Genomic DNA, 13,335 nt, shown 5'->3' with positions numbered 1-13,335 from the left:
GACCGAGGTCCAAGGTCGCAATCTTGTCTTTAAGATTTGAGGAATAGAGGAGACCTTGTCTCTGAGCTTGACATTGGCTCGACTCCGCCACACTCTGTTTATGTCTTTTAATTTCGCTTTTAATAGCAGGTCTGTCACTGAGGCAAACTGAAGAGATCCAAGGACCCTTTCTTGGGACCGGCGGGATGCTGATGGATTTTTGAGGAATCTCCTGGTGAGAGATGCTATCTCTTTCCTCTTGGGAGGCGGAAGAGACAGCGTGTGAGATGACAGATCCCACTGGAGACCCAACCACTGAAACCGGGACTCCGAGTCAGGCGGGACTTCTCTCTGTTCAGTTGAAAACCTAGCGACTCCAGGAAATTGATGACTATGGACGTAGCTTTCTGACACTCCGAACTGTTGGTGCCCAAATTATCCAATCGTCCAAATATGCTGCTAGGGATATCCTCGAGACCGGAGTTGTTGTACTACCGTGTCCGCCAGCTTTGTGAATATCCTGGGCGCAATGTTCAGACCGAAGGGCATGACCCTGAAGGAGTAGGCTTGATTCCGAGTCTGAAACCGAGGAACTGAGAGAAGTTCCGCGCAACCGGACGTGATAATAAGCGTCTGAAAGATCGATAGAGGTGGTGACGGCTCCACGCCGGAAGTAGAGTCCGTACTTGAGCTACCGTAAGCATGCGAAATTTGTCGCATTTTTATGTAGAGATTTAGACGCGACAGATCCAGGATCACTCTTTGCTGATCGGAGTCTTTTTGGGAACAGTGAATAACCTGCCTTGAAACTTTAGGGTGCCTTACTTTCTTTATTGCTCGTTTGTTGAGCAATTCTGTCACATAATCCTTTAGGATTGATGTGGGTGGCTGGTAAAACCTGGTTAGAGGAGGAGGGTTTTTGATCCAGCTCCATCCTAGTCCTTTGGACACAATGCTGTGTGCCCAAGGGCTGAAGGTCCATTGGTCCCTGAACCAAAACAGGCGACCACCTACCTGTGTTTCTCTCAGTGGGAGGGGTGGGTTTATTCCCCTACCACGTCCAGGTCTTCCCTTGGGGTGGTGTTGGGCTTCCCTCTATGAGGGGCTTTGCCTCTTCCTCCCCTTGCAACCCTATTAAGGCCGTGAAAGTAACCACGGCCCTCATATGTGGGGTTGTACGCCGGTGAAGCCACATAGGAGGGTGCAGCTGGTTGGACCAGCACATACTGTTGGGGGTGAGCCTTGGAAGTAGAAGGCTGTGCTACTGCCGAGACCGGGATGGCTTGGACTACCGCCTGATGGTGGGGCCTCTTATGCCTCCTGAAGCGTTTACCTCCTCTCGATTGGGGGCCGGCCGATTCTGGGGTCTTACGCTTATAGGCAGAAATGCCCCAGCGAGAACGAAGACTCTGGTTGGCCCGTGTAGCCTCGGCCATAACGTTCGTGACCTCCTCTTCAGGGAAGAGGTTAGGTCCCCAGATCGAGCTTTTAACGAGCTTGTTAGGCTCGTGGCGGATAGTCGCATCGGCAAAGATGAACTTCCTACATTCCAGTCTGGCCATGATAAATTCAAACAAGTCAGACTGGAAGCCAGCCAGCAAGGATTTAGCCAAAACTTGGAAGAATGGCTCGTCCGAGCAGGAGACGGCAGTAGCTTCCGTAAGGCATACGGAGTTCAAGGACCGGGCTAACTTAACCCGAGCATCAAACTCCGCTTTCAATAAAGCTTCCGGCAGCTTGGGGAGCTGCTCACTGAATTGCGTGGAAGCGCAGAAGGGGTCCAGCTTCCCGACCGTGAAAGTGGACGGGGCGTCTAACCAGAACTCATTACTTCCTGGGAATACCAGGGAAGTAGGGTCTGTCTCCCTTAGCTGTGGTAACGGATTACCATCGAAGCACGCTCGGGCCGTAGCCAGAGCGACTTTGTCCAAGCAAGGGGTGGGTAGGTTGTCTCCCAGGGCGAACATAGTAAAGTTGCCCTTGAAAGGAGTCAACTTCGTATTGTCTGCCTGCCACTCCGTCAGAGTGCGCAGAAGAGCCGACTGAGCTTGGTCCCTAGGGACGATGACAGTCTCCCTAGGAACCTTGTCTGACCGAATCCAAGCTTCCTCCGTAAGCCTCACGAAGCCTGGGTAAGGGGGCAGGAGATCGGGGGGGAAGAACTCCAATTCCTCCAACCGTCTCGTGCCAAGACCATCAAGTGTCAGCTTGCCATCATGTTGGATGGCCCGGAGTGCGAAGCGCCAAGGGTTACCGACATCGAACGGCGGGAGGTCCGCAGTGTCGGGGATAACATACTGTGGTTCGGCTGGGGGTGGGTGAGCCATTCCCGCCAGTATGTTATCATGACTGGCCAACTTCTCAGAGATTTTATTAAATCTCGAATCTAGGTCCTCTGTAAACCGCTTATAGAGCTGATTGGCAAAGGCCTCTGCGTCGAAAGCAGGTTGGCGAGGAGGGCTTGGTTTTGCAGCCCTCTTACTCGCGCCTTTGCTGGAGGAACCAGACTTGCTCCCGGAGGCTACAGGTCCTGAAACCTTAGCCTTCGACGGGGGGAAGGGCGATGCCTTCTTGGAAGTCGAGGACTTGTAGCCCTTCGCCTTCCATGAAGTCTTCAACTTCAACTTGGGGATAGCAGACGGAGCTCTATCACCCAAGGAGGAAGACTTCACAAAACCTGCAAAGGAAGAAATGGATGAAGCAGGGGAGTCAAATAAAGGGGGGCCCGCCCCAACAACCTCACTTACCTCACCACTTACCACCTGGTCCTGCTCTATGTTCATCGGTTCCAGGTTAAGATCCATGGCGGCTACATCCTCCGAGACCTCAGCGTAGAGGATATCCGCTTGGGGTGGCTGGGTCTCATCCCGGATTTGCTGGATGATAGGGGTGGCAAGGTCTTCAGGCACTGCGGCCGCCACCCCGTGCGCCGGGTAGAGCAAGTCCTCAACCTGGCGCCGAGGACGAGGGGCTTCCCGACGGAACGTTCCTGCCAAACCCAGCCACCCAGGCCCGGAGGGATTCCAAGGCAGACTTCTTGGAAGCTTCGTCCGCCTGTAAGAAAACCAACAATTAGCTAAGAACGAAAACCATTCCGGGAACCTCCTAAACAATATACAATATGAGGAGCATAAAGCAGGAGTAATTTAAAGACTGTCACTTACCGACTCATCCTGGACAGTTGTGCAGAGAGCGAAGCAAACCTCACAACCATCAGGGTGCCAGACAACCAGGTCATCCAGTCAGACCGCACAACCAGCGTGGGTCCGGCAAACTACGTGACCGTAAGGTTGTTGGAGGGAGGCGGTGCACCCCGGCTCCTCACAGCGAACAGTCTGTAAGTAGAAAAGTACATGAACCTCCCACCCTAAGCAAACTAAAGCTGGCAAGGCCGGGAAACTCAACTACAACCGGAATACTCCGGCGGAGAAGAACTCCCTTATCATAAACTGGGCCAATAAGCTCTAAATTACATAGAGTGGAAGGTAAAGGTTTTCAGACCCCGGAGTACTCCGGGGAATGAAGGAAAGAGAGACCAGGAACTAACCATAAGGGCTGCCAGTAAAATAACGGCGGAGCCCCCGGGTATAGGACCGGACTCACGTATATAATATATATAATGAATTAAGGAGAGTACTCCTGTAGATAAACAGACTTATCTAAAAAACAATAACAAAAATAATAACAGTAACAAGTGATGGTAAAAACTCAAGAGGACGGAAGGATCCGCTCCTCTATAAAATGAAAAACCTTCCGCCCTTACTTCCCCGCCGGAGAAACAAGACGGGTAAAATGCTCGTATGTTCATAACATAGGCTGAAGCAATATATATTACCGTATCAACGTAACCCGACGGGGAGACGAGAGGAATGGATAGTGACTCGAACACGTTCGAGTAAACGAACCACCAACCCCAATACAGCGAAGCTAGGGACGATATGGGAGGGAGCGAATCCCTCAACCAACAGGAGAAGTCCCTGAACTCGGAGAAAACGCCATCTAGCGTCACCCGCACGAGTAGAGCAAGGCTGGAGAGAGGAGGAGGGGGGGGGGAAGGAGGAGTAGGCTACCAGGAAGGAACAGGAGACGGGGAGAAACTCACCCGTTCAACTGCACCATACCTCCCAGACAATGAATCTTGGAAGGGTATTACGACTGGAAGCAACGCAACCCGAAGCCCGACTCCTACCTAGGCGAAGCCTAATATGGACCTAACCTAATATAGGCTAGGAAAAGGAGGGCAGAAGGGAGGAGGAAGCAACAGGGAGAGAAATTTTGTGCCGAGAACCAACCGGGATCGAGAATGGCGGGCAAGGGGGCGACTAGCCTAGAGGAGACACATCCAAAGAACTCGATTCCCCCAAATGGAGGAAGAGAACTAAGGGGCTCACTCTGCCCACCAAAAACGATCCCGGAGGAAACAGCAACTAAAACTCCTCAACCTGAACTCCCACCCAGGGCAAGGGGATGGAAGCAAACAAGCCTACTCCACAAAATAACCATCACACATAAAAAACTAAAATGTGCTCAACAGAGAGCGTAGCCTACCACGGGGAAGCGGTTAGATCTGAGGCTGCCGCCAGCACACCGAGGTAAACCACCCAATAAAATAATAAAAATAAAACTAAAAGAGAGCACCATCTTCAAGCAAAAATTAATTAGCCTAGTAAGACCAAAAATAAACAGGAACCCAACCTGGAGGGGGGGGTACCTAGACGGGGCATCACTCCCACAAAGGCCGGTAGGCCAATTGAACGTAATTCATAAGGGGGGGAGCCACCGCAAGGAACCACCAGGAAGGGAACCAAGGGGGCAAAATCTATCTATAACGACGAGGAGACAACTCCAACTGAAAAGAACAGAAGGAGTCGCCTCGCGGTCGACATGGCTGGCGGGGGACGCCGTGGCGACATAATAAGATCTCAATATTTATGAAAATACGAGACCGTAACAGCCAAAAAATAGAACAAAACCCCACAAGAAGATGGTACTTAACTTGGAAATGGTAAAGCTGCTCGACGCCATCACAGAATGCAGAAAATTCCAAAATAATGGAGACGAGCACACAAAAGAAACAGCGAATTCACGTGCTAGAAAATGGAATGAGGTAGGTGGCGCTGGTGTCGCCGTCCTGGCGGGTGTCTGGTGTGGGGGCTGTAACGGCTCACCGCTCTGTTCCGGGGATTTTGATAGGGAGAGATCTTTCGAGTAGGTTTCCGTGGTAGTGGTATTTCACTCACCCCGCCTTATACCGACGTCTTCCTAGAAGACGCTCGACTGGGGGTAGTAACCCCAGCTTTCCTGAAAGCTCTTTTTCTCTGGTATATCTAGCAATGTTATACCTAGAAATTCGTGCTGTAATGGAATTTCACCGGCTGACACGGGACTGGACTCAGAAAATGTCTCATGAATGCTTCATGTGGTGTCAACATCATTAGTCCATAAAACAAAACAATACAAATTTATTAACATAAATATATATAAAAATGAGAGAATACTTAGCTTCGTAACCAGACCATACCTAAACTGAAAGTTGCTCCTCGTTGTCGTCTAGTTTTCAAATATTATTTTGGTTAATAAACTTTCAAAGGAGCACTGCTTAATCACAATGAGTTTTCACGCTTGCTAGCAGATTCAGTACAAAGGTATCAGTTCCGACATGTAAAACACTTCCATTTATGATTAAAATTTAGAAATTAATCGTATGGACATTATATTCTTCCCTCTTGAAATTTCAGGATATTGTATTAGAGTAAGATCTATGACAATTCTGTTGAGAGAGAGAGAGAGAGAGAGAGAGAGAGAGAGAGAGAGAGAGAGAGAGAGAGAGAGAGAGAGAGAGAGACTGACTGGAACACTGTACTGTCTCAGCCTTATCCACAGAGGAGATCCCCAAAAAAGGTATCTTTGCCCGCCACGTCATACCTTAGGTAAAATTCTCATAAAATTCCATAGATCACTTACTGGATAATCATGCTAACATAGACAAACAAACAAACTGAACTTGAACCTTGACAAACTTAATGGTACTCCTCTGGCTTATCTACGAGTCACCTACTCCAAGGTGCTGGTACTAGACGCGGTAGAAGCTCCCTGGGACACCATGTTTAATACTAGCCCCTAGGGGATCAAAATATTATATGCGCCCATTTCTATACTGTGTAGTCGATGAATTATATTAATAAATGATATCTTCGTGTGGCCGTCTACTTTAAAGTTACCCAAGCATTTACCATAAGGTGTTTAGTACTAGCACCTCGGAGTAGGTGACGTGTAAGTAACAAGAAAGTAGCACCAACTTAATTATAGAAACCAAATATAGAGAGCTACAATACTATTGTTTTTTTTTTGCAAGACTTTCTGAAAAAAAAAATTGTGAACAACAAGACATGAATTTTATAATAGTTGAGTTGTATTGTCTTCACTTTTCATTATAGTCTTTGGTTTTAATAGATTTTTACTTGCAACAAAACCTTACTCTGTAACCTATGGAGTTGGGGTTTGGTCATGTCCATTGGTCTACCTGCTGGAGTCATCAGCAACCATGCATTTGGTTCCCAAAAGTCCTAACAGGAGTGAAAGGCAGGCTTTGGCACAGATCACATGCGCAAATTCCGTTCTCTGGGGTAGCATGAGACTGTGCTATACTCTGTTCCTTGCCTCTGCATGTTATCAGCATTCTTCATACATTAAACTGTAGTCATACACGCACACATGATAGGAGTGGTTAAAAAATAGGCACAAGACAAGTCATTACAAACAATGACAGGAAAACAAACAAAATCTGGATAAATATGGAATGGAATATAGAGTTTAGGCCAAGGGCCAAGCACTGGGAACTATGAGGCCATTCAGCGCTGGAAAGGAAATTGAGAGTAAGTAGGTCTGAAAGGTGCAACAGGAGGAAAACCTTGCAGTTGCACTATGAAATAATTGTTCGGAGATAGTGGATAGCAAGTTGGAAAAAAGAGAATATGAATGGCGGGACAGTAAAAGGAACAAAAGGGGTTGCAGCTAGGGGTCTGAGGAAGGACACTGCAAAGAACCTTTAGTAATGCCTACAGTGCATCCTGTGAGGTGCACTGACGGCACTAACCCCCTACAGTGCTGGACACATAATGATAACTATTCTTCCTTACAATACTGAAACAAGATTCTTTTTCGCAAAGCCTCTAAGAACTGGACGCAAAAGACACAACACTGACCGACTGTGTATAAATGGGACCCGTATAAGTGAAGGTCCGTCACTGGTCCCTGATGACAAGGGCGGCAGCCACCACCGCCTAACCACACCCTCAGCTCCCCATCCACGCCCACAACTACCCATCCACCACCCACGCCCAGGGCAAACTGTCAAAAGAAAAAACTCAATCTTTTAGTATAAAAGTGCAACTTGCCTATCACAATAATATTGTTATCTAAGGCAACAAGGTTCGGCAATCGTATTTCCAAACTCAACTTACAGGAAAGAAAAAATGGAGGATAAGTAAAAGGAGGAGAATGGGAAAGAAGAGAGGCTGGAGAAAAAGGAAAAGGAAGAAAGCAGAAATAACGAAATAAGAGGCAAAGAAAACAAAGGGGAAAAAGAGAGACGGCTAAAGGAGAAAGTGAAGATAAAAAAAAGAAAAGAAAGGCAAGTGTTTAAAGACTGAAGAGGAAAAAAGCAAAGGAGGGGTGGAGAGGCTGAATGACAAGGAAAAGGTGGAGTAAAGGAGAGAGTACAAGAAAGAGACGTTTCTGAAAGAAAAAAAAAATGGAGAATATGAAAAAGAAAAGGGAAGAATTGGAAGAATAGACGGAGAACAAGGAAAAAGATGTAAGAATAATGTGTGTGTGTGTATAAAACCACAAATAACCCATTGATATCTACTTCCCATTATACTGAGAATAACTTACACCCAAAGGGCGATGTCTCATGAGTCCACCTACCAAAACACGAGATCAACCCATACTTATTTTTGTTGATAAGGCAGTGACTTGATGAAGTCAGCTATCAAGAGCGATGTAAGCTGATTGCAATCCTACTGTACATATTCCTGCCGAATTCGGGTTATGTACTTAAGAGTTCAACCTGTATTCATTATGATAATCAGATATCTTGATGAAGATGGATTTATCATGATTCCAAGTACAAAATCTGAATTCGCCAGGAACATGTAAATGGAGTCGAAATCTATTAATAGCTGACTGGATAAAGTCAGTCATTCGTAACCAGACCAAATGGCGCAGGTTCGAATTCTGCTAAGGGTATACGTATATGTGCATGGCAATCTGTTTATATACTTGTAATGGTAAAATAAATCATGGCAATCTGTTTACACACTTGTAACAGTAAAATAAATAAGTTTTTCACATACCGCATCTGTGGCTAAGCAATACATTGAGTATACGCGATCTGGTTTCATCAAGCCAAAACCAATGGTGGACATCTGAACTCTCTGGCCTAGGGGTCCGTTTGTAACTTGCCATACGGAGAGCTCGTCCTCAGCTGAAATAGCGAATCAGCGTCTATTGCAATACAACATGCTCTCGCCCCGACCTGTTATACTGACAGATCTCTACATTCATATAAAAGTTTTATCTCATCCAAATTAAAAGCTCCCTAAAATTATATAAAACAGCAACGTAATTAATTCTCTGTTCGAAAACTAGCAGATGCACTTCCGAACATATCAATTACTTGCAATCATAGCAGCAATAATCTTGTCAGGTAAACCTCGCGATAACGACATACGGTAAACCTGCTGAGGCTTCATTTGGGGTAATGTTGTTACCAGCAACTGTTCTGGGAAAGTAACAGGTGTGTCTTGGGACTTGTCTCTTGCATCAAATGCTTCAGCTGCTGCTCCTAAATCGCGTGAAACTTGCATCGGAAGCTGACTTGTTCCTCCGTCTTCGTCCTCCGTGGGCCACTTCCATAAAGTCAGCATCAACTCACCATCTCCGTCTTCATCTCTGACATCCGTTTTCTTGCTTTCAGGAACAGAGAGCACACCAAGGTAGTCGCCTTTAGAACTATAATGAAGGAGGGAGGTGTGATCTGTTTTAGATATTTTCTACCCCCTGTACATGCTCAATATTTTGCTACTTTTAAAGTGATCATGTCATTTTTCCTTAGGTATGAATAAAATGTCTGCTGAACACATTATATTCAGGATCATGAACCTCAAAATTAAGAGACATTGATTAATAATCTAATGTTAGTAGGTCCTATATCTAAGCTATACCATCTAATTTGCAATTTTATCATCTAACATCCTTGGAAAACTCCTTAACAAAATTTGCCTTTGGCTTCTAATTCTTTATACAGCGTGATACATTTCTACGCAGCAGCATTCCTGTGGAAATTCTAACCAGCTAAATAATAATTATCATAAGATCTGGCAAAGTGAAAATGATCTTTTCCAACCAGAGATCCAAATGTCAAGTATGAGTTTACACTCAATAAAAATATGACATTCAAAAGGGAGGTAGTTGGGTGAATGAAGCTAATTTCCTCTCTTTGGATAAAGAGGCTTATTCAATACTGCCCTAAAATGGAAGACTGTAGTATCTGCAAAAATACCAAACTGAGAAAAATGGTAGAGACTGCAGTTTTCCCTTGCCTTACTACGGATTTTGCAGATACTGCAAATGGGACCCCTACATAAAAGCACTGAACCATCATTTTGAAACTGCAGTAACTTGTGTATTAGTGTTTAATGAGCCCAGTAGGCGGCATATCTCAATTTCGAAAATTCTGCAGATCCTGCAGTTTTCCATTTTCGGGCAGAATAGTCAACTGACCTGAATTCAATGTGGTAAATAACATGGCCTGACATGAGAGTATGTGGGGGAGAGTTTTTCACCAGCGGCCACTTCTTCCACATGAGATGGCTCACGCCACCTGCCTTCTTGCCACCCACTACTACAGTCCTCCCACTTGGACTCATCTGTTCCGTTGAAAGAAAGGACCTTTCAGTTATTGAAATTCATGGGAGTGACTTAGCTTTCAATGTATAATTTTCTCAGCCCATTATCATTATTTTTATTATTAAAGTGGTGTAACAGATTATGCATTAAAACTTTACTATCAGAATAGAATGATGTTGCTGAAATGAATAATTGTTTGTACAGAGTAAGTAATGTAAGGCTGCATTCACACAGCCTCTACTGATCACATGGAAAAGCTGACAGTCACTGAAGTTCTGTAAAAGAAAAAAATATCAAGGCTAACATGTATGCAGTACACCAAGAAACGATACACTCACCTCGATGGCGTCAAGACTCACTAAAGGTGGAAACATCAGGAAATGAGAAGTATCTTGGCGATCTTCAAAGGACTTTGCTCTTGGAATTTCTGTCGCATCTCCAGGAGCAGAGTTTCCAGTGGGATCTCCAAAAGCATATTCATCATCCTTGACTCTGACCTGCTGATGGACAGCAGAAGAACTGCTGCGAGGATTTTTAACAGGTGTTGTGACTAAACCACTTCTAGCTGCCCAGACCACACTCGCGCTGGCTGCCCTAATGGCCCCAACAGACCATGGGCCGACCAGCACACCTCTGTGATTTCCGGTGTAAGGATCATAATTACAAAGATTTTGAATGGCATAAATGATCAGTGTAATTTGCACCATATCCACTACGCGATGCTTTGGCTCGCCAATCAACGAACAACGACACTAAAGAAAACCAATGCTGAAAATCCTCTCAATTAAGGTATCGTCAATTGTTTAAGGTCAAAGTATATTATGTCCATTGTAATTATGTCGTAAAAACAAGAGGAAGAATATTAACAAAATAAAAATAAAAATTTAAAGAAATAAGTACATTAAGTTCATTGAAATTATGTTGTAAAACTAAAAAGATTGAAAAAACATTTACAAGAAACACCCGAATGATCACATGGTTCAGCATTGATGATCTTTGATTTTGTCAGTCATTTTAATCATCCAGACAGTTGATGCACAGTCACAGGATGATTAAAATTGCACAGCATTTCAAATGCACTCATAATAACGAACATACCAATGTGAATGCTTCTGAATATTTCTCCTTGTATTGTTTCTAATATGTTCCCTTTCTGTTACATGAAAGACAACTCACCAATGACTTCCCATAATTACATCTTTAATTGTAGTATAACATTACATCTATATTAGATCCACTTACATTCAAAACTCAAAAACTACTTGGCATTTAGTAATCGTTGGTGTATTCCAGCAGTTATAAAGCACAGACCTGTAAACCTTGCTCCCAGGTATTTGATGTTTTTAGGATCGCACAAATCGGCAGGGATGCTTTAATTTCAGTGACGGTCACCCGGCAAGATCAATTAATATTTGCATCCATTTTATTTCCCACTGGTCTTCCATTCCTTACAGTGTGCTCTCCTCTCCTACAGCATGATGTCTTAAGTGTTCCACTAGTTAGGTAGTAAAGCCTACATCACACTGACAAATTCGAGACTGACCTAACTTTACTGAATTGAATATAGAGTTTAGGCAAAAGGCCAAGCACTGGGACCTATGGGGTCATTCAGCGCTGCAAAGGAAATTGAGAGGGGGTAGGTCTGAAAGGTGTAACAGGGGGAAAACCTCGCGGTTCCACTATGAAACAATTGTTATGAGAGGGTGGATAGCAAGCAAGAAGGAAGAAAGATATGAACGGAGGTACAGGTGGCGTGACGGCTTTGATGTTAGTCTAGTGCACTAGCCGGGACAATCGTTGTGAATTGCTCTCATGTCAACGATCAGGAGTAAAAGGTTATAGCATGAAAACTACTTTTTCCGACAACGATTAATAATAGAGATATTCGATATATTCGGCACCTTAAAAAAAAAAAGACTTAAACATTTGTACAAAAATTTTTTTGATTTCAGTACAGGAAAGTACTCGGTTCATAGTTTATTTAGACGTCTATCACAACAGCAGCTCCCACGCAAAAAAGTTAATGCTTTACATGCAAGGAATATCAATATTTCAGTGTTAATAAGGTCATATGAGTAACTGTATATGTCATAAGTTAAAATGAAGTGAAAAAGTTTAAAGCATTTCGATAGAATTTGCTATTCATTCCTACTCATATTCTACAATACACCACTTTCCTCAAAATCTTCTATTTACAAATTAACCTTTCTGTTTGTTCGGTAAAGTCTTAACCTCTTCGTTTGAACACGAGCTTTTTTCAGTTCACCCTTCGATGACACGAGAGCAGATGATTCTTTTCACTGTCACTTCGTTTCATTGGGATTCCAAATGAAAAGTTATTTAAACAATAGCCCTTAAAATGCTTCATAAAAGGATACAGTGTTTCCATGAAGTTGTGAGGGTCGCTCCACAGTTACTACGATGAAAATTCAACAATAACGACGCCGTTACTATGGCAACCGTGAGACGCCTCATGACGTAACATGACTGGTGTCCGAGGTTCACGGGCGGGGCTTTGCCTTTGCAACGGCGCCTCAATTGCTTCAGTGGTGTTTTTCCGACTTTTTTTACGTGTTTTTCTATTACGTTTTAATTCTTTGTCACATGTGAAATAGCATTTTTTTTTTATCAACATTGGATTCTCTAAGTTAAAGGTTACCCATTTAATTCCTGTTTAGCCTCTTCTTACAGTTACTGCAACTCAAGTATTGCACCTCTTTCTCGCTGGGTAAAATAAAAACAAAATATATGAATCTCTTATATTTTCTCGTCTGCGACCGGTAAGATAAATCAAGATATTCATTCGTGGTTTCTAATAACACACAGTTCAGGCACATACATAAATTATTCTAGTACTAAATGCATAAAGTCTGATTCAAACAAGCAGCGGAAATTGTGATGTGTGAGACCGGAACTAATATCAGTTAATTACCTTAAAATTACGCCAACTTACGTGAATTGAAGTGGGTTAAGCAAAGAACAGCTTAGTAAGTGGGGAAGGTCCCCTTTTTCATGGTTAAACTGTGACAATAGTACTTATTAAGTCAGCATAATCGCAGATCCTTTTTGCTATTTTTGATAATCAAATCCATAAACTAAATCTGATTTGTGTATCAATTCATAAGTAACACCTCGACTTGACAGACCCCACCTTAGTGGACTTCTGTACTTACCAGCCACCTTTTTGTGTTATTTTCACTTATAACTGAATTGAATACAGAATTTAGGCCAAAGGCCAAGCACTGGGACCTATGAGGTCATTCAGCGCTGACACGGAAATTGACAGTAAAAGGTTTGAAAGGTGTAACAGGAGGAAAACCTCAAAGCAGTTGCACTACGAATCAATTGCTAGGAGAGGGTTAAGGAAAGTAAGATGGAAGAAAGAGAATATGAACGGAGGTACTGTACTTCAAATAAAGGTGCGACCCTATTTCAAATAAAGGT

At 43.8% G+C, this 13,335-nt stretch overlaps 1 protein-coding gene across 1 annotated transcript in view; it reads right to left on the bottom strand.

Moving 5' to 3' along the window:
• LOC136847254 (cilia- and flagella-associated protein 44-like) overlaps positions 1-10,733 on the bottom strand; it is a 50,962-nt gene extending 40,229 nt beyond the window's left edge. Inside the window, exons 1-5 of the mRNA XM_067118765.1 lie at positions 10,230-10,733; positions 9,766-9,911; positions 8,660-8,994; positions 8,337-8,467; positions 7,185-7,329 (exon numbers count right to left, since the gene is read on the bottom strand). Coding sequence (XP_066974866.1) covers positions 7,185-7,329; positions 8,337-8,467; positions 8,660-8,994; positions 9,766-9,911; positions 10,230-10,598 — 1,126 coding nt within the window. The 5' untranslated portion in view covers positions 10,599-10,733. The remainder of the gene's footprint in view (positions 1-7,184; positions 7,330-8,336; positions 8,468-8,659; positions 8,995-9,765; positions 9,912-10,229) is intronic.
• Positions 10,734-13,335: the final 2,602 nt, after the last annotated feature.

The sequence above is a fragment of the Macrobrachium rosenbergii genome, chromosome 16 (genome assembly GCF_040412425.1).
Source record: "Macrobrachium rosenbergii isolate ZJJX-2024 chromosome 16, ASM4041242v1, whole genome shotgun sequence".
NCBI classification, from domain to species: Eukaryota; Metazoa; Arthropoda; class Malacostraca; order Decapoda; family Palaemonidae; genus Macrobrachium; species Macrobrachium rosenbergii.
The sequence above is the reverse complement of the archived record's forward strand: the minus strand, read 5'-3'. Positions and strand labels throughout refer to the sequence as shown.